This window comes from Canis lupus, chromosome 35 (genome assembly GCF_011100685.1).
Source record: "Canis lupus familiaris isolate Mischka breed German Shepherd chromosome 35, alternate assembly UU_Cfam_GSD_1.0, whole genome shotgun sequence".
NCBI classification, from domain to species: Eukaryota; Metazoa; Chordata; class Mammalia; order Carnivora; family Canidae; genus Canis; species Canis lupus.
Genome location: NC_049256.1, coordinates 20,405,059 through 20,431,812, shown reverse-complemented (window position 1 = coordinate 20,431,812; position 26,754 = coordinate 20,405,059). Strand labels below are relative to the sequence as shown.

At 47.4% G+C, this 26,754-nt stretch overlaps 1 protein-coding gene and 1 long non-coding RNA gene across 2 annotated transcripts in view; one reads left to right on the top strand and one right to left on the bottom strand.

Moving 5' to 3' along the window:
* Positions 1-15,805, bottom strand: part of E2F3 (E2F transcription factor 3) — a 74,002-nt gene extending 58,197 nt beyond the window's left edge. Inside the window, exon 1 of the mRNA XM_038584265.1 lies at positions 15,745-15,805. Coding sequence (XP_038440193.1) covers positions 15,745-15,762 — 18 coding nt within the window. The 5' untranslated portion in view covers positions 15,763-15,805. The remainder of the gene's footprint in view (positions 1-15,744) is intronic.
* Positions 15,806-17,175: 1,370 nt separating this feature from the next.
* LOC102157225 lies at positions 17,176-23,388 on the top strand. The gene is made up of 3 exons (XR_005384385.1): positions 17,176-17,279; positions 17,387-18,259; positions 23,178-23,388. It is a non-coding gene; the product is annotated as an uncharacterized LOC102157225 (long non-coding RNA).
* Positions 23,389-26,754: the final 3,366 nt, after the last annotated feature.

Below are 26,754 nucleotides of genomic sequence, written 5' to 3'. Positions count from 1 at the left end.
GTGTCTACGGCCCTGCCAGCCACAGACTGCAAGCCACAATTTGCACCTTCCTATAAAATATGTATTTGCAGATGCACAAAACAGGGAAAGGCCAAGCTGTTATTGTGGTTACATCCAAGGAGGGAAGCAGGACTAGGAAGGAGGACAGGGTATTTAAGATTTTACTCCGTTGATGATCTTTGATTTCTTTAAAGAAGCAAGTGTGTACTAAAAACACGTTTTTTGTTTGTTTGTTTGTTTTGTTTTAAAAGGCAACACAATCAGTGTTTCATAGCAGTCATCGGTGGACACCGGAGTAAATGACAGGGTCCGTTATGTCCCTACACCAGCCACATCTGCAGGTGCGCACCGGAGAGGAGCTTGCACGGCTGGATACGGACAGGCCCATTCAACGTGAACCTGACTCTGCTAGTGACCTCCAGATCAGGAATGTGAGGCAACAGCTACGTCAGAAACTGCCAGTTCAGTGTCTCAGGGTGAAGGAGTTAAGTTCACATGAGAGTTTACCAGGCTTCAGAAGTCTGATTTACAAAAAGTAGGTTCCTCAGGGGCAAGAGATCCGAGTTCTCAATCATGTCAAGTTGGGGTCTACGTGTCTTCCTACAGAGATCCCTTCTCTAAGGCGCAAAAATAACAGGGGACTTTCCTTACCTAAAAAGGGCAGCCAACAAGCTGGCCATTTCAACACCATTATTCTTGTATTACAGCAAAAGGTAAAAGCAAGACCCAACAGAACTCAATGCGTGGCAGCCTGTAACTGTCAAACGTGACAACGTATGCCTGGACCCATTTAAAAAATATTTCTAAAATGCATCTACAGTAGATAGCACGGCTAACTTTCGCTCCACGAGGCAAGGCGGGAGGACCACACCCTGGACCTGGTTTTGAGAAGGATGGCAGTGGCTGAGTCATGCCAGACCTTCAGAAGTGGCCGGTGTTTTAGGGCCACGCCTTGGCCACCCTTAGGACACAGAGCAGCAGACGTCGGAAGTCAAGGACTTAGAAAAGCTGATCCTCACACTCTCGAGCAAAGCAGGAAGCAAGAAATGAGTAGTGCTTGCCGTACTTGCTCGACCTCTATAATATCATCAACCGCAAATGGCAAACTTAAAACTGTCAAACTTAAAACTGTCACTGTCACCAGAAGTTGTTTTGGCTGAGAGAGGGTGGATGGAAAGGAGGTGGAGTTGCCCACCACATGGCTAAAGGCACATTTTTAGAGAAACACCAAGACAAACCTGGCCATAATAAAGCCACATGATCCTTCCCATGCATCTTCAAGACAGCCTTTTATCAAAAGAAACCATCATTCCATTCCAAACACTCCTTTTAACACAGTAGCAGTAGCCTTTATAAACTGAGGACAAGTCGCTTAGAAGCAGACCCCGGTTTAGGCTGGCGCAGATGTAAAGAATTTCTGCCACTCTGATTAGGGTCTTTTTTTTTTCATCCTTCTTCATGAAGGGAAAAAAAAAATCAGGTTAACATCTGTTTGTTTCTAGTTTCTAAGTTTAATTACCTATATAAAAGTTTTAACCAATCAAAATTTCTGATTCCATGATTATGATTATAATTTACACAATGGTTATTCATACCCATTCAAACCGTGGGTGGTCAAAAGCTTTTCACACAAAGTAGTGTGCGATCTGTTTAATGCCTTTATCGGGGACAGGGGCAGGAACTGCAGGGACTGGTAATCGAGTGCCAGGCCAGCTCCAAGCTGGATGCTTTCCCGTGGTCTCTCATTTCATCTGCTCCTCACAATATCTTTAAATACCCAAATTACCAGACACGTAAGGAGAGCAACCATTTCATTTCCAGATAAGTCCTGTACATCTGGCTGGCAATTTGATTCTAGAGATTTTTAGTGGTGCCAGATAAGGGGACCCTGAAAAGAGAGGAGGAATTAAAATGAGGAAAATATTTGTCAAGCAAACATGTCAACAGTCTCTGGAGAAAAGGGAAGCAGTTTCCCTGTTTGCTGGATGATGAAAAGCCCAAAGAAGGCTAAGAATTTGTGTTACTGAGTTCTGGGCTGTGGTGTGCAGGATCCTCCCGGAGTCCTCCAGTTTCAGGGAGGGATGCCAGGCCCAGGAAGAGGTCAAGGGGTACTTACTGCCAGTTTCCAACTGTCTTGATACACCCAAGACTATCATTTGGGAGCTCTGTTGTTACTAGCACCATGGAGGCCTTAGCATTCCCCAGGCCTTCCTTGTTGAGAGGCAGCTGTTCTCAAACCATGCCTTTCAAACCTAGTGCACCAGAATGGGCTGGGGGGGGGGGGGGGGGGGGGAAGAGGAGGGCTGTTTAACCCTACACTGCTGGTCCCACCACAGAGTTTCTGACTCAGTAGGTCTTGGGTGTGAACGGAAATTCTGCATTTCTAACATGCTCCCAAGTGCTGCTGCTGGTCAGGGACCACACAACCAAGAACCACTATTCTTTAAAAAACAAAAACAAAAAACAAACAAAAAAAAAAAACAAAAAACGACCAGAATCCATCAAAGAAAGGAACAGGGTTATTTATTATGTGGCAAAATCTTTATTGGTTATGACCCGAGCCACAGAAAGGTAGGGCATTTTGTCCTTTGCTGAATGCCCAGCGCCTACAACAGGGCCTAGCGTGTACCAGGTGCTCCATACGTATCTAACCAGGTAAGTCAAATCCATCAGGATGCTCCAAGCCGGAGCCTGGCCTACCTGGGCACGAGTGAGCCAGGGAAAGTGATTGTATCGTACCAGCTACAATGGTAATGGCTGCAAACAATTTTTGTTTTGTTTTTCATGGTCACAACAGAATACATTTTTAAATCGATCACAACTGGCTTTCCAGGAAAAAAAAGAAAAAAAAAAAAAAGGCCCTAATTTGTAGCATGTACCATTTTCCTTGGTGTAAATATTTCTACCATGGTCCATTACAAGCTATCAACATGCCATCATTGAATGCAGAGTTAGGGAGGGATGAACACAGTTGGCTCTTGTGAGCAGTGGAAAACTTCCACACACCCCTGGACACAGTTAGACGTTGTACAGAGTCCACGCCAGGGCCACTCAGTTGACCTCTTTGTGGTATTTTCTTGTCTTTCTAGTCCTGTGGTCGAATACTACTTTAGAATGCAAAGTAAATGATATGCATATTCCTTCTAAAGCATCTCATTCTGAAAACTCTAAAACTCAGATTTTGCACGTTTGAGTGTGCAAGTTGGAATGAAGACTGAGCTATATAGTGTGAGTATAGTACTTTTTTTATTAGTGCAAGTTAAAATTGTGTCACTTCATTTATTTCTGTTATCTGCTTCTGTGTGTACCATAGTTAATATCATCACTTGCAAAATGTAATAAACATGATGTCCAAAAAAAAAAAAAACAACCAGTTTTTCTCTTCATTTACAAATTTAATCTAGTTCTCAACAACGTGTAAATTTCCTGGTTGGCTGGTGTATTTCAAAATGTTTGGCTTGTACAACTACTATATATAATGAAAAATGTATATTATGCATTTTTCTCTTATCAAGTATTTGATGCAAATTAATGTTTCTCAGTGGAAATTGATTCACTTCTGCTAGCTTATTGAGAGCACACTGACAGGTGTTTCTTAAATCTCTACAGACAATTCCAATTCTTTTTAAAAGATTTTTACCTTTGAATTTTTTTGATATGTACATTTAAGATTATTTTCTTCTGAGAATTTGTTAGGGATTGATTGATTGATTGATTGACTGAGGATGGAGGAGGGGGGAGAGGGAGAGAATCCCAAAGACTGTGCTGAGCATGGAGCCCAACCCTGAGATCATGACCTGAGCCAAAATCAAGAGTTGGATGCTTACGACTGAGCCACCCAGGTACCCCGTTATTTATTTTTAATTGAAGTATAGTTGACACGTTAGATTTACAATGATTCAAGAATTATACATGCTAGGAAATGCTCACCACGATAAGTGTAGTTACCATCTGTCACTACATGAAGTTATTGCAATATTATTGACTATGTTCCCTATGCTGTACTTTTCATCCTTGTGACTAACTTATTTTATAACTGGAAGTACGTGCCTCTCACTCCACTTCACCTTACTTGGTAACAGTTGGTGGTGTGCTGGGATGGAAGCTCTACTTAACAACGATGGTACTACTACCGACAGTCATACAGACATTGATGGCAAACACTTCTGAGTTTAGCATGTGGCTGGCCCTGGAGCCAGCACTACATATGTTATGGCATTCAACTTTCACAACAGTCCTGTGAGGTAGGAGCCCCAATTCAGGTGGCGGAAACGGAGGTGAGAGGGGAGGTAGTGTGTCCAAATTGTCAAAGTATGGCATGGTCACACTGGCATCAATAACCATGCTGGCAAGTAGGTCCTGAGCAGGTTTGTCTCAATGACCCAGGTCAGTAAATGATAAATGCAAAACTTCCTGGGCCTTCCCTGAACTGCAGACTTCGATCCTTTCTTCTGGAAGTTACAGGGAGGCTTTGAGGGGCCGATTCACAGCATGCTTGACCATACACCAGGCAGGGCTTTGGCAGGCTATGCAGAGTGCGTTTTCTCTCTATCATCTACGAAGCGTGGGAGCACAGCTCTGGGGTTCCACGGGAGATTAGGCATGCCAAAATTAAAACCCAGCTATGAGAAATTACTTGCTTCAAAAGTCTCTACCAAATTTTAAAATGTAAATGTACACTTCAGATAGAAGATGCATCTCTGGGATCCCCTGTTTCTGTCCTAGAACTTTAACGTCTAGGACAGTGGTTCTCAATGGGGATGGGGGTCGATTTTGCCCAACTCAGGAGGCCATGTGGCAATGTCCACAGACAATCTGATCGTCATAATCGGAGGGGCTACTGGCAGCCTCTGGCCAAAACCCCAGTGATGCCAAAATCCTGCTCCACTTTCAAACATCCTAAAGCTTTCTCCGTCCTCCTCCCCAAGTCTGGGTGCATAAGAAACTCCACTGATACTATCTTACAGCCTTCGCTGTCTTTTATCCCGTCTTAGTGACTAAAGAAACACGTTCCATCTTGCCTTTTCTCCTGATGAGGGCAAGAGCCTCTTGGTCACCCTTGAAAGCCTCAGAGTCCTGGGAACATTCTGCGCAAAGTGGGTATGCGATGGGCTATCTGTCCAACACTCTGCTTTCCCTGGAGGGGGTAAAAATACTGAGAATTCAGACTCACCAGCACTCAAGAGTTTCTACTGTGGAGGTGGGGGAGAGGTACACACTGAATCTGGAACACACAACACATTTCCTATAAACGCTATCTCAACGAATCCTTCCAATCATTGAAGGAGACAGGGAACACTCACTATTAGGTGCTCCGAGATCTAATGTGTAAAAGGTCTCATGCCAGTTTCTGAAGCCAGATCTTCGAGCCCTGTGCTCTTTCCATGTGCCACCATGTCACTGGGCTCCCGGGTTGAGAGCCTTGCGTCCTACAAAATCCCAGATTCAGGGGGTCTGAGATGCTCACAGGGAAAAGAGCAAAGTGAAAGGTTGGACACTTTACATTACTGGTATGATTGCAACAAAATCAGTCAGTTCCAGGACTGCTACAAATGGGCTTAAGTACAAGTTACATATTTAAAAATTAATTATGATACTTAGAATTTACAGGAGTCTTTCCTCCAGAAGAGTACTCAAAGACTCATTTTTAAATGCTGATGTGCTAGAGCTTAAGGAAATTCAAGATTTTTTTTTTTTAAATCAGCAAAATCAGAGAGCCTAGGAAATTATGGTCCGAAGAGCCATCTTAGTTCAAGATGTGATTATGTGACCTTTCCTTATGCACAGCACTCACTAGCTGGCTGCAGCCTTCCAGAGGTTACAAACTGTGGGCTTTCTCCAAGCAGCCAGGAGTCAGGCCCGGACCTGATAAGGCACATAATAAATAACTAATCTGATGGCTTGTCTCTGTGAGCCCTCACAGTATTGATCCCCCAAATCAACCTGCTGGATCTGTCTCATTTTAATATTACACAGGGAGAAGTGAAAACAACGTAAGGTTTTGGTGGCACCATATTTTTTTTTTTTTTTTAAGTTAGGGAGGCCAGTTCTTGGCTCACCATCATTCAAGACTCCCACTATGATCTCTATGCCAAAGCCACGTTTCCAGTGCTGGATTGTCTATGGTGTCACTCACAACTAACTCCTACCAAATAACCATCCCCTCCCCATAGCACACACCTTGATGAAGGATGTGCTCAGCCTCATCCAGTCCGTCTAACAGTCCCAGGAGCCTGTCCCTCACATCCACCCTGCCTTTTCACAGTCACAGTTACTATCCTGCTTCCAGACTCATTAAATCTATGGCACCTATCTATCGCACTCATTATATTTATGGTATATTAAATCTATATACCCTACATGGTGTGACCTGGTTCTCTTCTCGGGGGAATTTCTTGGCTTTCTGTTCACTGGGTAACCTGTTCCAGGCAGGCCTAGACCAATAGAATGAAAAGCCTTCCTGCTACAGAGTAAAGTAGATCCCCTGAGGGTAGGACATCCAGCATATTCTATTACTCTGTTCCCAGCCCATGTTGCTGCCTGGCATGCAGCAACCACCCACTTGGACCTCCTGAGCCAAGATTCTCAATGCTTTGGGAACCCCTTCTTGTTTCACCCACTTTGGGTTTTGGGTAATCTTCCGATGACCTGCCTTGGAAAATACCTGGAAATACAGGTGTTGGAAATACAGAGGTGGGCATGGGGTACCAGTGCACCTGGCCCAGGTTTCTGGGGCCTGGTCTCTTCCCTCTGATTGAGGAAGGAGGTGAAATGAGCCTGACACTAGTGCATTCATTCATTCTGCAGGCAGCTTCAGCCTTCATTCACCTAGGCCTTCCAGTCTCAAGAACCTTTGCTCAGCTATTCCCAGCAGTGTTTGCCAAATGTCCCAGGAGATCAGAAGATCTTGGTATTTCCCTCTAATTGAGGAGGGTAGAGGTAGAGCCTGGAACCAGTGTTATAGGCAATTCTTACTCTCCGGTAGGCTTGGAAAAACCCCGGGCTATTTCTTTTTTGACAGGTTATCTTGAGTTTCTACTATATAATTAATACAACGCCAAAGACCATAGAGGATAAAAGCCAGGAAGAAGCTGAGACTTTGTAGCCAGGCTCTTTGGGTTCCATTTCTGGTTGCCCCACTCATCAGTGGGGATCAGAGCCAGCCCCTTAACCCCTCACTGTCTGTTTCCTCCTGGGCAGCACAAGCACCATGATAATATCCACTTCATAGGTTGTTACATGGATAATGTGCTAATGTGTGTAAAGCACTTAGTTCAGTGCCCTCCACACACGTGGGCACTCAATAAACATTAGCTATTATTATCCCATAGACCAGAGACTGCTGAGTGGCAGCCCTTAAGCCAAATCTGTCCTAGAGACCTATTTTGTTTGGCCTGCACATTTTCCTATTTAATCGAGCCAACATTTTAAAACTGGTAGATTTCTGGCATTATAAGAAGGTTGAAGATGTGGCAACACACAGGGCTTTGCCTTCCCCTCTGGCAGACATTGCCTAGGGCAGGGCCCCACGGCCCCCTTTACATAGGGCATTTCTTCTTCAAGCATAGCCTCCACACCCCTAACCCTCCACCCCCATTAACTCCCTGCCTGACCCTCGCAGGAAGGCCAGTCCCTATTCTAGACCAATTTTACCAACATACCCAATGTTAGGTCTTAACCATTCCCCCATATTGACTTCAATCCAACTGGTCTCTCCTTAATGTAACCTATCTGCTGCTCCCTAACCTCTGCCTTAGGGTGTTTCCCCAGCCATGAACAATCTCCTCAATCATCCCTCTCCACCTGGCTCAGTGGTTTCAATGAGAATGCACAGCAAAGTGATCTGGGACAATTCGAAAAAACAAAAACAAAAACGAAAACAACCCACAACCCATGTCTGGATCCCACCCTCACAGATTCTAATAATTAATCTGGGTGGGACCTGAGTTTTGGTATTTTTTGGAAAGTGCCCAGATGATTCAAATGCGCACCCCGGTGTGCTCCAAGACAGATGACCATGGGAGCTCCCCACTCTCATGGCCCAGCTGGTGCTTCCTGTCGACACCACACAACTGAAGACTAGATGAGTCTTGTTTTCCTCCCAACTCCTGTTTAGTCTTGCTTGAGAATCACCTTGTGTTTAAAGCCTGTCTCCCCAAACAGACTGTAAACTTGAGAGTGGGCGGGTCACACCTCATACTTCTTTTGCACCCCCAACAGCACACCAGGGTGCCAAGCACACCAGAGATGAGAGGTCTAATGAAAACGCCTCTCAAAACTTGCGGTCTCCCGCGTGGAAGGGATCACACGAAAACACCACCGGCAGGTTTCTTGGAGCTTGGAGGAGTGAGTCAAGAACACCAATGATAAGGCCACAAGGAGGCGTACCTCATGGGCCAGTGGGAATGAGGGTAGAGTGGGAGGAGAAGGAACCCACGGGCAAAGGGCGACCTGCAGCCGTCTCAGCACCCTGCCAGGCAGCATCCAAGCGGGGAGGAATGGGAGGCCGAACGGGAAAGGCGAGATTTCCCCGTACCCCGAAGAACACCAGGGAAAAGGTTGTAATTAACTTGGTAAGTCACAGAAGCAGCCGGAGAAGGCTGCAGTTCTCATCCTTCTGGAAGCCAGGCAGAAGGGTGGGAGCGAGCTGAGAGCGGGTCAGGTTCCCCGATTCCAGAGGGCACCACGGCCCTGCCCTCCCCTCCCAGCCTCCTCCTACCCTGACAGCACCTCCAGGCCGGCGGAGGCCCAGGGCGCTCAGACACCCTGATTTCTGCCACAGTAGACGGTGCAGAAGTGAAATCGTGTTAACCGCGCAATGCATATTGGTAGTGCGGCTTTATTAACACATTTAATCACGGAAACAAAGATTTTAGTCACGACGCTGTTACTACTGCTAGTACTCTTAGAAGCAGCAGCTCCTTCTCCCAAGTCAAAGCACAGCTTGGAGAGAGACACCCCAATGACCGTGTCGCGCGCAGACTGCCCGGAGCCCCGCTCCTCCGCCTTCACCGCCACTTGTGGAGGGGTAACTGGGTTTAAACGAACACAGGGCTCGTGTGTCAAACAGGCCACAAAGGACAGCCCAAGAGGTGGCCGTGGAAGGGGAGGATGGCTCTGCCATCCATCTACTGACTCCGCTCTCTGGATCCCTCCCGTGCACCAGGCCTGGCCCTGCGCACTTTACATTTAGGGACTCCCTGGATGGTGCCAACCCTGGGAGGCAGGTGCTGGGAGTCTCCCATTTTGCAGGTGAGGAAGTTAGACGCAGAGGTTGCTGGTGTTAAGCCCCAGCCACGCAGCTGACACGCGGAGCCAGAACGAGAACCCAGGCGCTGTGGCTCTGGCCTCCATCACCGGCCCCTCCTGCTCGGCTGCCCTTCACCCGCCTCCAAGGTGAGGTATGGTTTCGTACACAGGAGCCTCCCTCGCTCCGGAGGGCTGCCAGACCCGGCAGGGCTCAAAGGAGAAGGGGTTAGGGGCCACAGCTCTGGTTTCCTATCTCTAGGGCCTCGGATCATCAGAAATGGCACAGGGCAAAGGAGGGAGTGAGCTCCAATGGCCCGGAGTTCCCTTCCACAACCCCAGTGTCTTGAACCACAACATTTGGGGTCATGAAAACTAGAGCATGGAGAAGCCCTTCTCAGCAGTTCGGGCAAGAGCATGCCGGAGGAGCCAAAAGGAGCCAAAAGGATCTCGGGGTAGCCAGGCACTAGCTGGCCAGGAGGACCAAGGGCGTTCAGCTTCTCGCCGCCTGAAAGGCAGACTCCATTTACCAAAATACCTTCTGGGAAAGGAAGTTTCACTGATAACCACAGCTGCTGTCATCATGCTCCTGAGCGCTCACTGGCCAAGAGACCTTCTCTCCATACGTGGCCCCTGTCTGGTCCGTAGATGGCAGACCGACAGGCCATATATCCGAGCCCCTAATGAGTGGGTGAGCTACAGCCACCTCAGATTATGTTTCACTTTTAGGCTTCAGGCTCGAAGTGCTTCTATTTTTAAGCTTTCTCAGTTCGACTTGTAAAAGAAGACATTTTCATGAAATTAGTTCTGGGTTTTAAGGGATGGTTGGCTTCCTCTGAAAGAGTTAACTGACCAGCCACTCTGCTAAACCAGAGGGCTTCCTGCGGGAAGAGCATCTGGACCAATGTGAAGGGGCAAGCACCTGGGACCTCTGAAAACCTGTCTAGTAACTCAGGACGTGCCTGGCCCTGGACAAATATGCCAACACTGGATCTATGTGGGGCCCCTGTCCTGGAGAAAGTTTCAAAAATCCTCTTAGGTTCTATTCTCTGTGAAGTACATGTTTCACCTTTTAAGGACCAGCAATGTGCTATACACAGAGAACCGATTTGTAAGTAACAAAGCTTTAAAAATACTATTGTTTGTGTAGAGTCAGTCATTCCTTCCATTAAAAAAAAAAAAATCCCTTTCGTTTAACATCTAAAGCAGCTTTGCTTATTCTGAACATTTGAGAGTAAGTTATTATTCATATGTGTACATAAAAAAAAAAAAAAGGCAACCCCTCCTGAGGACCATCTAAAAGGTACTCAATCAATCCCAATTCTCCTATTTAGGGCCCATGAGACACGGTTAACTTTTTCTTGGTGAATGAGGCTTCCTCTAAGAATTCAAGTCTCCAATTTCAGTCCTGGCTTTGCCACTAGCTAGCTTGTGACCTTGGGCAAGTAACTGAACTCCACTGGGGCTGAATTTCTCCACCTGCAAAATGAAGGGGACTGGGTCAGATGATGACTCCCTGGCTTTATAGCTCTCAACGTTATGATTTGAACAAAGACCAGTGGGAATCATCGACTGTGGCCTGTGTTAAACCTAAAGTACTGTTCTTAGGGACTGGTAAGTTATAAGAGTATTACCTGGACCCTACAGATAGCCCCAGACACTTGGGCCACAGCAATAGAAAGCAGACTAGTCACTTTTAGTTGACCCTTGAACAACACAGGTTTGAAGTAACACGTCTCCACTTATATGAGGTTGTCTTTTTCTTTTTTTGCAGTACTCTCAGTGTATTTTCTCTTCCTTGGGATTTTCTTAATAACATTTTCTTTTCTCAGGCTTACTTTATTATAACACTGTATATAATATGTAGGCAAAATATGTGTTAATGTTGTTATCAGTAAAGCTTCAAAGGAAGGCTATCGGTAGTTAAGTTTTTGGGGAGTCAAAAGCTATACTCAGATTTTTGACTCTGTGTGTGTGTGTGTGTGTGTGTGTGTGTGTGTGTGCTATTCAAGGGTCAACTTTTTTTTTTAATCCCTTCCCTATTCCATCAGCTGTCAGTTCTCCCTATCAACCTCCAGCTGACACAAACCCCTGCCTTAGTTGACAAATCTTAAGTAATGGCCTGTTTTGCTCAGGTTCTTCAGCAAAGTGAAGTGCATGGGCTTTGTGATACAATCTGGCAACCAGTGGGCTTTATCTCTTCTTGTTCAAAGAGATACAGCAGATGACTGCGGCCACCAGGGCCACAGGACTGACCCCCTCCTCCCCTACTTAAGGTCCACGGAAGATTAAGAACACATTTTTGTAACTTGTACATTCTTTAACTTCTACAAACACGCTGCTCTTTGGGGGTTGGGGGATGGGGAGAGTGTTTGAAGCAAAAGTGACAACAGAAAGTAAACCAATTTCCTTCTTATTGGAGCAAGAGCGATGTGTGTTATCCTTCTATATCAACCCATCCTGGGTTTCCTGGCCCCACCTCGGCTGTTTTCTAAGCCTTCGTTGTAAACTTCTCTCTGTGTGAGATACATTTTCCAAGTCACTCTGTGAAGCCAAAGAGCGGATCAGGGTAGGAGGAAGGAGATACCATTAGTGGTTTCCGATATTTACTGCTTTTCTACTTTATCTGTCCTTCTTCGTCCCATGAGAAATGATTAGCAGAAAAAAAAATGCTTCTTAACAATTGTAAATACAGTCCCCAAAACATTACTTTTTAAGCAGCTAACAAGCATGAAAATATACATTAAACCACATGCTTAGTACCTCAAAGAATTCAGGAAAGTTCCTCTTGAAAAACCAAATTGAAACAGAGAATCTGGTAAGAACTGAAATCTACTTTTGTGCCTTGCCCTCTGTGGGGTGGTTTCATGGCCCCAATGTGGGACTCGATATCCTGAGCACAGGCAATTGTTGGTTTTCTCTCGTTCTGGTTTAACAACGTTAGTGAGAAAGGAGGTGGTTCCAAAGGAATGGGAGCCAGTGAGCCTGGCAAACTGGATGTAAACTGGACAAATAGAAGACAACAAAATCCTGTGAAATCAGAAAACCAGCCAGAAAACAAACGAGGAGGTAGCTGAAGCTTTGCCAAATAGGTCCCAATCCAGTGGAAAGGGGGTTAAAGGTGCGTGGGTGGTATATCTTCTGGAAGGCAATAAAGACAGAAGAGGTTTTGTTTGTTTTGTTTTTAAAGTAGGCTCCACGCCCAGCATGGGGCCCAACGCAGGGCTTGAACTCAGGACCCCGAGATCAAGACCAGAGCTGAGATCAAGAGTAGGATGCTTAACCCACTGAGGCACCCAGGTGTCCCAAGACAGATGAATCAAAACTACTGCATGAGATCTCTGAGAAATGAGAATAAATGCAACTCCCCACCTGCCCTGCCCCTCCAGCCTTTAAATCTCCAGGTGCTGCTGTTTATTCAGGTCTAAGCTTTGAGTATCATTTTCTGTTTTCAAGTTAGCTTTACACAGCACAACATTAATCTCAGAATCTCCTCTTCCAAGTATTACACAAGGTGATGACCTATAGAAAAACAAAACAAAACAAAACAAAAAATCCTTTCCTGTTCGCAAGCTTGAGTTCCTTAGCTCACACTGCCACATTTAAGGGTGCTTTGTTTCAGAGGATGATTAGAGTGGCGCCCTTGGTACTGATTATAGTGGAGCTATTTGAACTGTCCAGAGTCTGGGCACTGCATTATATTAAAACTTCCATTTTGGGGTGTGTAGTGACTAAAAATTCTCTCCTAGTTTAAACTTGGCATCAATCATATAGCTCAGCAGAAGCAAGATTATTGAGTATAGAACCACAGGAACCCAGCATTTTTCTTTTATACTCACACAAGGAAAAAAACAAAAAACAAAAAAAAAAAAAACCCAACAACAAAAAACCAGACCCAGCTATAGCATCTACGGTTCCTCCATTCTTACACCGAAATTTCAAGCACCATGGGTTCTCTCCCAGAGTATAATCAGTAGGCTGCTGTGACTGGATTAAATTAAATCAGATGTGAAAGGCTACTGTCTCATATTAATACATCCCAAATTTTCTAGGGCTAGAAGGAAATAAAATTCACCTTCTTTTTAGAAGAGGCAGAAAATGAGGAAACCCTTTCTGCTCCAGAAAATAGCTCTTCTGGCTATGGTTCTGAATAATTCTTCCACTTCCAAGGGCTCACCATCTGAAAATGAATTTACCTGGAGCATGCCTCTGACTTGGTGACAATTTAGAGCACAGTTCCGCAAGAGCCACGAAGCACAGACTGCACCCAAATGTTAGCAGTCCGTGGAGTCATGGGAGAAGTAGAGCCCAGGTGAAAAAGTGAGGGTGAGTTGATCTAAATTTATCACATCTTAGGGCACAAGGTCATATACAGACAGTTTGACACCATCTCTGCATAGTCCCATCCTACCGACATGCCCCTATTTTACCCATTGCTAGAACCGCCATGTTTTGTGGATATAAAAACCCAAATTAATTGGGTATAATTAATTAGATATCACCTTAGAAAACTTATAAGCATTTTATTCACATGTAAACAAAGGACTGTGCACCAAGTCTTAACACTATTTCTCTAAGTTATAGAAGAAACCACATTTCTGAATACTAATTTTATTGGACATCTACCATTTGCCTGGCACTGTGCAAAGTCTTTTACACACATTATCATAGTTAACCCTTAAAAAGAACCTTTAAGTTAGTATTGCTGTTGCTCCTATTTTACAGAAAAGGAAACTTTCTTAAGAAATTAAGTTATTTGCCTAAGATCATGAAATTTGTCAATGATAGAGACAATACAGCCAGTAAGGCAGTACTCCTCTATTTTCTCCCATTAAAATAAGGTGAGGATCTGCTCCTATTAAGTTCTTAGATGTTCCTGAGAACTGGAACCAGGTGGGTCTGCAAATCCGGCCACCAGAACAGAGTTCTCGACCTCTCCTTGGACACCAAGTGTTTAAATGGTCTCTCTGCTCAGGCAATCACTCAGCTACGCCCTAGCGGTCTTCTCACTTAGGCAAGGAGATGAACCAAATTTCAAGACTTAGCAAAAAAAAAACCCAAAAAAAACTAACATATTTTCGATAAGAAAATCAAACTTTAGATTCAGTGCTCATGGCTTTGGAATAATAATCCCATGGAAAGAAAGATAAAAGTTTTTGAAATAACTTGGAAGACAGTGAGGATAATCTTTATACTTGAAATACAATGAAGCACATGTAAGTTTGGCCAGACAGCTTTGGAGGTTCGACAAGCAGGCTAAGATTCAAAAAAAAAAGAAAGGAAAGGAAAGAAAAGAAACACAAACCCAGCAATCTGGTGGTCTCATAATTTCCCATTATCAAAACTACTCTCCCATAAATCTGAATCCAATCCAAGAAATATGTCAATAGCTGGTTGTTTCGGATTAGGTGGAGGATATAGTAACAGAACTGTGTAAGGGGCCAAGAGGCTTAAAATATATTCTAACCATGTTCGGGTCAGGTCAAGCAACAGTATTTAATGTGAACAGCATGGAATATTCTTGAGACTGAGATCCGGCATACAGGATACAGTATGTGTAAGTAGGTACTGTACTCTACCTCCCCCCTGCTGGCAGACCCTTGTCACTAAAAAAACGATGAGCTTCTTTTGAGACTCTATCACACATCCTCAGCAAGTATCTCCCGGGCTGGAAAGCAGTTAAGATCCAACCATGGGCGAAATTGGAAAAGAGTTAAGGGAATCAAAAACGTTCATTATTCCGAAACCCATCTCAGTTCCCAAAGTGCTGGCTACGGGCTGACTTCCTCCGAAGAGCCCTGCAAAAATCTCGATCCCGCACAAAATAAATCCATTTGCAAGTGACACAAGGTGAGGTCAACGGGCTGGTCTTGCCGACCACGTCTCCGACTCTGGGTTCCTCCGCAGCCTCGTGGGGGCCAAGCCTCACCACGAGGGTGAAGGCGACAGGAGCCATGCAGGGAAGGGAGAAAAGGAGAAAGGGGGGTGGGGGGTGGGGGGAGACCTCCGGGCCACACTTCTTTCTAGTATCAACAAAAAGAGAAGCCGCATCCTGACCTAAATCATCTCTCAAAGGCGCTTTATAAATTACAGGGACAAAGGGAGGGGGTGGCGGGTGGCCTGGGAATCCTGCAGACACCCTACCCTCTGACCCGCCCCCTCCCCCTCCGGCACAAGGGAAGGGAGACAGAAAACAGAGCTCAACTCGGCCCTCGGCGAGGAGCCCCCCCCCCCGCCCCCGGCTCCCGATCGCCCATCCCTCGGCCCCCTGGAAGAAAAAAATCCACGTAAACAGCAGAGCCGCCCCCTGGGGCGGACACTCCCGGCCCGAGGCTCCTAGACCCGGAGGCCGGGGCATTTACTTAGTTGGATTTTTCTTGCTTACTCATTTCCCTCGAGCACCCAACCCCCCGTCCCCACTCCGAAACCCCGCGGCACCGCCTCCCCCGCCGCGGCAGCCCCCCGCGGGCCCCGGGCCCCGGCCGTCCCGGCACTGACCTGCTGCTGTAAGGGCATTTCCGAAACCGGCCGGGCTCCGGGGGCGGCGGGGGCGGCGGGGCCGGCGGGGCGGGGGCCCGGAGGGCCGAGCAGACCGGCGGCGCGGGCGCGGGCGAGGGCGGGCGCCCGGGGGGTCGCGAGCGCCGAGCGAGGGTGGCCGCGCCGGGGCCGGGGCCGGGGCCGGGGCCGGGGCCGGGGGCGAGGGCGCCGGGACCGTCCCAGGCCAGGGAGCCGGCGAGCAGGAGGAAGTGGGTGCCCCCCGCTCCCCCTCCAGCGCCCCCTCCCGCCGCCGCCTCCTCCCCAGTCACAGGCGCGTCCTCCGCGCACGTGTGCGAAACGTCACCGGCGGGTCCCGGGGAGAGGGACAGACCCGGGCGGCGGGACGGGAACGCGGCTGCCCCCGCCCTCCGCCCTCCGCCCTCCGCCGCCGCGGGGCGGGGAGGGGGACAGGGCGGGGGAGGAAGGGGCAAGGGGAGAGGCGGGTCAAGGGCAGGCCCGGGGCCCGGCGAGCCAGGCCCGGGCGCACGGGCCACGCGGGCGCCGCCGCGGCCACCGCCGGGATGCGCCCAGGCCGGGGCGCCTGGCCTCGAGGCCGCCCCCCGCCCCCCGCCCCGGCCCCTTTGTCGCCGGGACGGACAGACCCCCCAAGTGTGTCCCGCGCTGCCCCAGCGGAGCCCCTGCGCCCCGAGCACGCCCCGAGCTCGCCCCGGGGACCCCCGGCCAGCCCCAGGGCCTCGCGGCCCGGCCGGGGGCGCCCAGCCCGCACCCCCGCGCTGCAGCCCGGAGCCCCGGAGCCCCCCACTCCCCGCTCCCCAGGCCCCGACCCCCTCCCCCACCCCCTTCTCCATCCGGGGCGTGACCCCTTCCTACGCCCGAGAAAGAGGAAGCTTCGAGTGGCAGCGGAGGGGGTGGGGGAGGGAGAAGTGCGGGGCGCGCAGGGGGGCCGCGAAAAGTTTGGGAGCGTGTGACGTGGTCGGCGCCCGGGCCCTCGCCGCCGCCCCGCGCGCCCGGCCGAGCCCCCCGACCCCGGGCGCAGGGGTGCGGGGGGCGGGGGGGCGCACGAGCCCAACAATGAGGCCGCGCGCGGCGCAGGGCGGCCGGCGAGGCCCGAGCGCGCGGCCCCACCACCCCGCGCGGCGCCAGCCCCCCTCCCGCCCGGGCCGGGGAGCGGAGGGCATTACCGGAGGGCCGCCGCCGCCGCCGCCGCCGCCGCGTCCCAGCGCTGGAGGCTGCTGCAGCCCGGCTCTGCCCGAGGGTCCGTGCGGCGTGGTGTAGAGGAGGCTGCCGGCCGTGTGCTCCGCGCCGGGGGCGCTGGGGAGGAGGGGGCCGGCGGCGACGGCGCCGCTTTGGAGGGAGGAGGAACAGGAGGTGGTGGAAGTGTTCGTGGTGAGGATCTGGATGTACGCGCCCGGGGCGGCGGCGGCGGCGGCGGCGGCGGGGAGGCCGGGGCTGGCCAGCAGTGCCCTTTTGTCCATGGAGGCTGCAGCGGCGGCGGCGACGACAGCCGCCCCCTCCCCACCCCCGGCGGTCACCAGGTACTGCTCCAGGGCGGGCTGGATCCCCTTTCTCATCTCTCGCTCCTGCTCTTTTTATTGCTATGCTATATTAACGTTTTGTTTTCAATTTCTTTTATTATTTGCAGTCGGAGTTTCCAAGTCTCTCCTCCTTCTCTCCTCCCCGCCCGGCGCCTCCGAGCCCCTTCTCTCTCTTTTCTTTTTTATTTTTCCGCACCGCACGGGCCCCGGGGGCCAAAAATAATCGGGGCTCTGGAGAGAGGAGGGTCCCGGCCGCACGGATACCGGGCCCCGAGGGGGGATGGAGGCGTCGGGGGCGGCCGATGCAACGGATTGCGAGGCGGCGGCGGCAGCCCGGGTGCTGCGGCCGGCAGCTGAAAAATGGCTCCAGGAAGCTGCTGCTGACAATGAATGAAGGGATACGGTTTACGCGCCAAGGTCCTCCCGCGAAACTCAGATTTCCCGCCGGCTTTTCAAACCATATTTGCGTATCCCCGCCCCCCAACCCGCCGAGGACCGTTCCCGCAGCCCATTGGGCCGCTGGCTCCGGACTTACGGCCCAATCGCGGCGCGGGGCCGCGGCCTGCTGGTTTCCATTGGCTACCGTGCATCACGGTTACCGGGGCGACAGGGGCTTCATTTGCATAGGCCTCCTTGATTGGCTGGGCGAGAGCAGGTTTTTTTTTTTTTTTTTAGGAGGCGGGGCAAAGCCCTTCCTTCTCTCCCACGGAAGACCACGCCTCGTCCAGGCCCCGCCCGGTCCCCGCCCGCGCGCGGGGCGGGCGCTGCTGACCTGGGCAGGCGCTCGGCGCCCCGCAGACTCAGTGCGCATCTAGTCCCGAGCGCAAGTTTCGCTTTTAGAAATTGTCAAGGTGACCAAGGGGACACTTGCGGGAACTCTCTTTCCTTTGGCCAGTCAGTGTGATAGATGCACACCAGCTGGAGATTCTGCCAGATAATGTTGCAAAGGCAAGTTGGACCGTGCGGACCATGCCTGGCAGGTGGGACTGAGCCCTTTAAATCGTGGGGTTTCTCTTTTCCTGAAATCCAACCAATGCGGCGGCGAGAGCTGATCCCGAGGCCCAGGCTGATAGACAGAAGCATGTGGGCAGGCGGGATCGCGGGGGCAGAAGGTTCGCCTGTCGTGATTGCGGGCACCACTTTAGTTAGCGTTCCAGATCATTCCTGGCAGCTTCATTATTAGCCAGGATTGCGTTTAGGTAAAAAATTAACTCTGGAACGTTTGGAGCGAAAGCTTACCGCGAGTATTGGTTTGAGTCCAGCCGACAAGCCACCCCCACCCCACAGCCCCACTCCCCCCACCCCGCCCCGCCCCGCCCACCACTGGCCCAGAAGCACCCAGGGCAGTTAATTAGGGCTCATCTAGGACTGATCTGCGGGTTTCTAATCAGCCAAGCAGTAATCCCAAGAAGTGCACGCTTCCCACGATGACGTCTTGCTCCCCGCAAGCGCCGTACGCCCAGGCACCAGCGCTTTGCAATTTCGGTTTCCTACCAAGTTCTCGGACTTGAAAGCAAACGCAAGGATCCAGATCCATTCCAAAACCCTTTAAACGGCTTTTTTTTTTTTTTTTAAAGTAAACTAGAAATTGTCACCAGAAGTCTGTTAAATGATTGTGAAATTGACTTCTGTATTTTTTTAAAAAAGATTGTATTTATTCATGAGAGAGACAGAGAGGCAGAGACACAGGCAGAGGGAGAAGCAGGCTCCCTATGGGGAGCTCATGTGGGATTCTATCCCAGGACCCTGGGATCACGACCTGAGCCAAAGCAGATGCTCAACCACTGAGCCACCCAGGTGCCCCCCTTGACTTCTGTACTGGTGCAGCTGTTCATGGGTCTTAAAAGTGAAGATTGCTTCTGTGAGCCTGAACAGAAAAAGGAAAAAGCAGGAATGTGGGGAAATGTATACATGTCAGGTGTCACTCGCAATTCCAGTCACCGAGAATTGTACACACTAGCTGCTAAGCTGGTGCTCACGGGCTGATGAGGGTTGCGATTCTTCTTGCCCTTCTGCAGAACGTTATTACTGTTGTTATTGATAATAATAATTTCCCCAAACTCACATAGTCAGTATTATGAAAGGCCTGACCAGTATTATGAAAGGCCTGAGGCTCAGATTCGTTAATGCTTCAGCCCTGTTACCTAGTCTGAAACAGGATGAGATAAAAGTCCTGTTAAACCTTGCGCCAGGCTCAGGAAAGTTCTGGTCTTGCATGCAAGGTGGTTGAGGACACATGGCCTAGTACCCACACATTTATTGGCACTCTACCATAAATCTGACACTATCTTTAGGGCAGATTAGGTGATACTCAAAGGGCATCAATTCTTGTTGGACTAGAGGCATAATGTATCAGCACTTTCCTTGATCTTGTTCTATCGATGCTGTTTTCCACCCTGGGCGCTACTGAGAAACCTAGTACTTTAACTATTTGGTCATCACCACCTATAGAACTTCATTGGCAGCATGCTTGTGATGGTGGTAGTGAGGATTGTGGGGGGCGGGGGGGGGGGGGGAGAGGTGACAGACCTGCATTATTAAGATTAGAGACAAGCCCAGGATTTGAAACTGTGTACAAAAATCCCCGCTAGAGCTCCCCACAAGTGATTACATTGAGATAAATATGACAGTCACAGAGGAGCAAGTGTTCACAATCCAGATCCCCACCTGTGAATCTGGTTTAGAAAGCTTTGAACTACTTATTCTCCTTTAGCCACGTTATAGTTTTAACGTAGGGTACCTGGTAGAAAACAAATGTTTTGACATGTGCAGTGACATGAAATAAGATGCTAAAATTTGAGGTAGGCTATTGATTGATTTGTGGAGAGGCAGCATGTTTCAGGAGAAGGATAATGGGCTTTTGGAGCCACTCACTAGTTATATAACTTTAATCTTTAAAAGCCCGTTTTCTCATATGTCCAGTGGGAACTCACATTGCAGTGCCCATATTACAAGGTCATGATGAGAAGAGGCAATAATAAATGTAAAGCGCCAGGCAAATAGCATAGCAGGTGCTCAATAAGTGGTAGCTGTTTATGATTCTATTTATTTGCGTGATTGCACTTTGTAGCTCTGTGTAGTCCAATCTGACTCGCAGCCTCAAATCTTCCTATTACCCCTGGATGTCCACTTGCTGTGGCAGCTTAGCTTTGTCCCAGTGTAGGAGCACAGTCATGACCTGGTTAGTAGGGATTATAGAATCCTGACTCAGAAATTCAGGGTAATAAAGTCAGCTCTGCTCCTCGTCCCACTCCCACCTCATCTGTTCATGGCTTCTGGCAGGTTCCTAAGTCTGAGCCTCCCTGACCTTTCCTTGAAGGTTAGACTGATCTAACACTAGACTGGCACTGCCCTTGCCAATCACCACCCCCGTTCAAATCTTGCTTTGACAGCGGCCCAGGCAACTAGTTGTTAAAATTGGCCTGTGTAATTGGTTGAATGGTGGCCCCTCAAAAACATGTCTTCATCCTTATCACTAGAAACCTATATTGTGAACTTATTTGGAAAAAGGATCTTTCCAGATGTAATTAAGTTGAGAATCTCAAGATCATCCTAGAGTTACCTGGGTGAGCCTTAAATCTAAGGACGAGTATCCTTATAGAAGACACCCAAAGGAAGGACACAGAGGAGGAGAGGCTTTGTGAGGATGGAGGCAGAGGTTGGAATGAGCAGCCGAAAGTCAAGAAATGCCAACAGCCACCAGAAGCCATAAGAGACAAGGAGTAGAATCTTCCATAGGCTTTACTCTGGAGGAAACAGAGCACTGCCAACACCTAGGTTTCGGACTTCTGGCCTCTACACTGTGATAGAATAAATTTCTGTTGTTTTGAGCTACCCAGTTTGTGGCAATTTATTATGGCAGCCCTGGGGAATGAATTCGGTCTGCTAGCCTGCCTACCCAAATCTCACACCTCTTAACTGCTACTCACCTCGTCTTGTACTGCTGCCAAGATACTATTCCTTGCCGGACACCAGTGACACTAATTGTCAGCCTGTGCCAGAGCCCCTGTGGAGGACTTTTCAAAGTATGACTTGTTGCAGACTTGCCTAAGAAGTTCGTAAAAATGCAGATTCCTGAGCTCTCCCCAAACCATTTAATGAGTCGGGATCCTTTGAGGCAGGGCCCAAGAATCTTATATAACAAGTCCCTCCAGGTAATTTCTTCCAGCACTAGATATTGAGAGCTGGAGTCAGCTGTGTGACTTTGGATTTCTTCCCATTACTTTCTATTCTAGCTACAGCTGGAGTTTGCCACTCCTGTGCCTAAATGCCTTGATTCTCTTGTTTCTCATCCTCTTGCCCCTTCTCATCCTGCCAGTTAACATAACAAGCTCTGAATTCCTGTTCACTCACGTACACACACACTCACGCACACATATGTAATACATATATGAAGCTGGATGTTATAATCTTCCCTAAAAGTCTTCGTTTTCAATTTCAAAATACAATTTTGCCAACACCCATAAGATCGATATATAAGTAATTCCCAAGAAACAATACTGCTCAACAGTTTTGTGGCAATTCAATATTAAATCATGAGACAAAAAAAAAAAAAAAAAAAAAAGAATCATAGGTTCGGGAAGCTGAAGAAACTGCTCGTAAGCCCAGAAAGTCTTTGAAACAGCTAATGTTTAAATTGTGCCTCTAATTTCATTTCAGTCAAATCTGGTTGCCACATTGGACTTTGAGTACATAGCTTTAAAGTTTTAGGGCCTGGAGAAGACTCGTTTAAGAGTTTAAGGCGTCTGTAGTGCAATTCAGTTAGTTGCCCATAGAGAAGTAACATTCTCTGTTTTATCTTTCTGGTTAGGAAGATCATGTCCTTAAGCCATTACCACATCACACACTACAAACAAAATTTCTAGGTGCTTATTCTAGAAACTTGACCATTCTAGTTATTATAGATTATGGTTTAGATACCAGTATAGAGTTTCTTGCCTTCAGGTCTTTGTCCAGGAAGATACTGTGTGAATAGAGGTCTTGTGTATTTATTTATTTATTTATTTATTTATTTATTTATTTATTTATTTATTTATTTATTTATTTATTTTTAAGATTTTATTTATTCATTTGAGAGACAGAGAGAGAGTGGGAAGGGGCAGAGGGAGAGGGAGAAAGAATCAGAAGCAGACTGCACTGAGTGTAGAGCCCGACTGCAGTCTCTGTCCAACAACCAGGAGGTCATAACCTGAGATGAGATGCTTAATGGACTGTGCCCCCCAGACACCCCTAAAGCTCCTGCATTTTTTAAATAAGTCTGGGATGAACTTCTGGCATAGAGCATAGCTCTCAATCACATCTACTGAATCTGTATCTCTGATTAGAGTCCAGGAATGTGCCTTATTATAAACAGAGTAATTGTGATGCAGGCCGTCTGCAGAACACACTTCGAGAAACATCCACGAGCATCCATCCGTGATCTAGCAATCTCTGCCCTATAAATTGGCTTCTTAGGCAACTATGACATTGACTGGAAGTCCCTTTCTTGTATGCTCCATCCTGATCACAGCCCCCTGCCTCCCACCAAAAGTAACCATTAGCCTCATATTTTTAGTCTTCTCTTCTCTGTATTTTTTTAAAGTATCATGACCTAAATATGCATCTTTATAAACTATAGTTTCATCTTGCCCATTTAAAAAATATTGATATGCCTTTTAAGTTTCTTTTAATCTATAGTTCCTGTTCTATCCTTTTATTTTCCTCACGATTTATCTCGACGTGTATAGTAGGTTGAATGGTGGCTGCCCCCACAAGATATGCCCATTAAAACTTTGATTTTGACTTTGACCTTATTTAGAAAAATGGTCTTTGCAGAATAATTAAGGTTAAGGACCTCAAGATGCAATGACCTTGGATTAGGATGAGTCCTAAATCTAATATCAGTTATTTTTACAACAGAAGAGAAGAAAATGTAGAGGAGGTATGAGAGCAGAGGCGGAGAATGAAGTGTTGTGTCCACAAGCCAAGGCACACCAAGGATTGCCAGTTACCAGAAGCTGCGAGACAGACATGGAGCAGCTCCATGGAGGAAACATCCCTACTGCCATCTTGATTTCAGACTTCTGGCCTCCAGAACTGGGAGAGAATAAATTTCTGTTGTTTTAAGCTACCTTGTTTGTGACCACTCATTATAGCAGCTCCAGGAACTCATTCAAAGAATTTGGGGCATTGAACCTCATGGCCTAAATTTAGCAGAATGCACACTGTGGTGCACTTGACCCTGTTGCTCTGTCTTCTGCATTTCCTGCAGATTTTGCAGCTGGACGCACAGTATGGACCAGACTCAAGTTTGGTTTCTTTGGCAAATCTGAGGCATACAATGCCATTCTGTCCCTTGTCCTGTGATCTTGGCAATCATTCATGCTCCTTATTTTCTTTTTCCCACGGTATTTGTTGTCAATACTTTTCTGCATGTGAAATTTGTCTTCTTGGACTTGAAGAGTGAGGAGGGTTCAGATAATCTTGTCTGTCTTCAGGAGCTCCATCTTACATTGTTGTCATGAGGGTGCAGGCTTACTTTCTGAGGTTTCCTTGTTACATCCCCTCCACCCCTACTTTAGTGTAGACCTTCCATTTCCTCTTGCCTTGTCCCTCTCCTTGTCAGTTTTTGGTTTTTGGTTTTGGTTTTGGCTTAGAGAGAGAGCAGGCAAGCTGGGTGAGAGTGGGAGAGGGAGAGAGAGAGAGAGAGAATGTTTAGTCTCCATGCCCTGTGTAGAGCCTGACTTGGGGCTTGATCTCACAACCCTGAGATCATGATCTGAGCCAAAATTAAGAGTTGAATGCTCAACTGACTGTCCTGGTCGGTTTTGATTCCCTCCCAGCACTTCCTGCTTGGTGTCTCCCCTTCTTAAAACGGAGCCCCGAGGGTTTTGAGAGGCAGAGGCTAGATTGTTTCCGACCCTGCAGACCATCCTACCACTGTCCTTGCTCTCACCTGCTTTTGGAGGGTAGAACGTCCCACGGTTTCAGCTGCCATTCCCACATCACCCTGCTCACAGCCCTGTGAAGCTCTGCTGGCTCTTTGGCAGTTCTCCTGTTCATAGGTCCAACAGGCGCTACTGGGTTTTTTCCTTCTTTCTCAGACACAGGTGCCGATATCTTATGGCAGCTGTTTCAGCAGTTGGGCTGTTCCCTCTCATTTGTATTTTGGGACTCGTGGAGTTACTCTGTCACCAAATTTTGTCAGAAATATTGCCTCGTGGGTTTCTGGTTTTCCTATCTAGGTGTCCTTTCTATTTTCATGCAGAGGTAGGGAGAGATTGAAGAATAGTGCTGCTCCTCACCACCTTTGGATTTACTTTTCCTTTTTTGTTTTTAAATTTGTTTTAATATTCATGTTTTAATTTTAGTTAACATACAGTGTTATATTAGTTTCAGGTGTACAATATAGTGATTCAACAATCCCCATCGGCTATTTCACCCATCCCCCTCCCCTCTGGTAACCACCAGTCTGTTCTCTATGATTAAGAGTGTTACTTGATTTGTCTCTCTCTTTATTTCCTCTTTGCTCATGTGTTTTGTTTCTTAAATTCCACATCAGGGTGAAATCAGAGGGTATTTGTCTTTCTCTGACCAACTTTGCTTAGCATTATATTCTCTAAATTCATCCGAGTTGTTACAAAAGGCAAAATTTCATTCTTTTTTATGGCCGAATAATATTCCACTTATATATGTACCACATCAAAGGATTTATTTATTTATTTTTGAGAGAGAGTGAGAGAGGGGATGAGCACGGGGAAAGACAGAGGGAGAGAAGCCGACTCTCTGCTGAGAGTGGAGCCCGACACCGGCTCCATCTCTCAGCCCTGAGATCATGACCTAAGTCAAAATCAAGAGCTGGACGCTAAACTGACAGAGCCACCCAGACGCCCCTATACCACATCCTTTTTATCCATTCATATATCAGTGGACTACTTGGGCTGCTTCCATAGTTTGGCTATTGTTATGTTATAAATGCTGCTGTAAACAGGGGTGCATGTGTCACTTTGAACTAGATTTATTTGTTATTCTTTGGGTAAATATCCTTACCTTGCCTTTTAATCAAATTGATTTTGAATCCACCACATTGGGCTGTCATGAAAATAATGCCTTACAGCCACACATTTCCATAAGCATGGAGGGGAAGGAAAATTATGAGCTGTTTACTTGCCAGGTTATCAGATAGAACTTGAAAAAGCAAACTGAGGAAGAGAACTAGAGTCGAGTTACTTACTTTTGCTTAGGCAGTGACTCCAATGGATCTAGAATAGGAGGAAGCAGAAGAACACAAGCTACCTTTCCACACTTGGTAGTCCGGTTGTACCTCTTTCTTGTGGGTTTTAAATAGGGAGCGTTGTTGGCAGCACATCACAAATGGGTCTGTGGGTAATGACTTTTTCTCCTCCACCTTGGTTTTTTTTGACAGCATTCCTCTAGTTTCCCATTGTACCCTCCTGACTTTCCAGAATTCCTTGATGGCTTCCTTTTCTACTTTATTCTCTCAAAAATTTCTTCAACCTTCTCTTCCTCCTGTTCAATATATTTTCTCTGGACAATAATTTTTTATAATTATTATAGTAAAATATGCACAACATAATAATTATTGTTTTAACCACTTGTAAGTGTACAGTTCAGTGCCATCAAATACATACAATGTTTTGTAACCGTTGCCACTATCTATACCCAAAACTTTTAAATTATCCCCAACAGAAGTTCTGTACCCATTAAATAATACCTGCCCACCCTCCAAATCCCCTAGTCCCTGGTAATCACCAGTCTTTGTGAATTTGATTACTCTAGGTACCCCATATAAGTGGAATTATATAATATTTGTCCTTTGTGTGGCTTATTTCACTTAGCACAATGTTTTCAAAGCCCATCCGTGTTGTAAGAGATATCAAAATTTCATTCCTTTTCATAGGCCAAGTAATATTCCATTCAATGTATATACCACATTTTGTTTATCCAATCATCTATCCAAGTGGATCTTTATCATCGATCCAAGTAGACTCTTGGGTGGCTTCCACCTTTTAGATATGTTAAATAATGTTGCCATGATGTTAGTCTACAAATATCTGTACAGGTCCCTGTTTTCAGTTCTTTGGGGTACATACCTAGTAGTGGAATTTCTGAGTCCTATGGTCATTCTATGTTTAACTCTTTGGGGGGCTTCCTGGACAGTCTTGACTTTAACTGTAATTTCAGCTTCAGACTAGATGGTGTTGTCCAATAGAACCTTCTGCAGGGACGCCTGGATGGCTCAGCAGTTGAGCCTCTGCCTTTGGCTGGGGGCGTGGTCCCAGGTCTGAGGATCGAGTCGGGCATCAGGCTCCCTGCGAGGAGCCTGCTTCTCCCTCTGCCTCTCTCTCTGTGTCTCTCATGAATAAATGAATAAAATCTTTTAAAAAAAGAACCTTCTGCAATGCTGGAAATTTCTGTAATTCTGTACTGCCAGATATATAGCCATTAGCTACATGTGGCTAATGGTCACATGAAG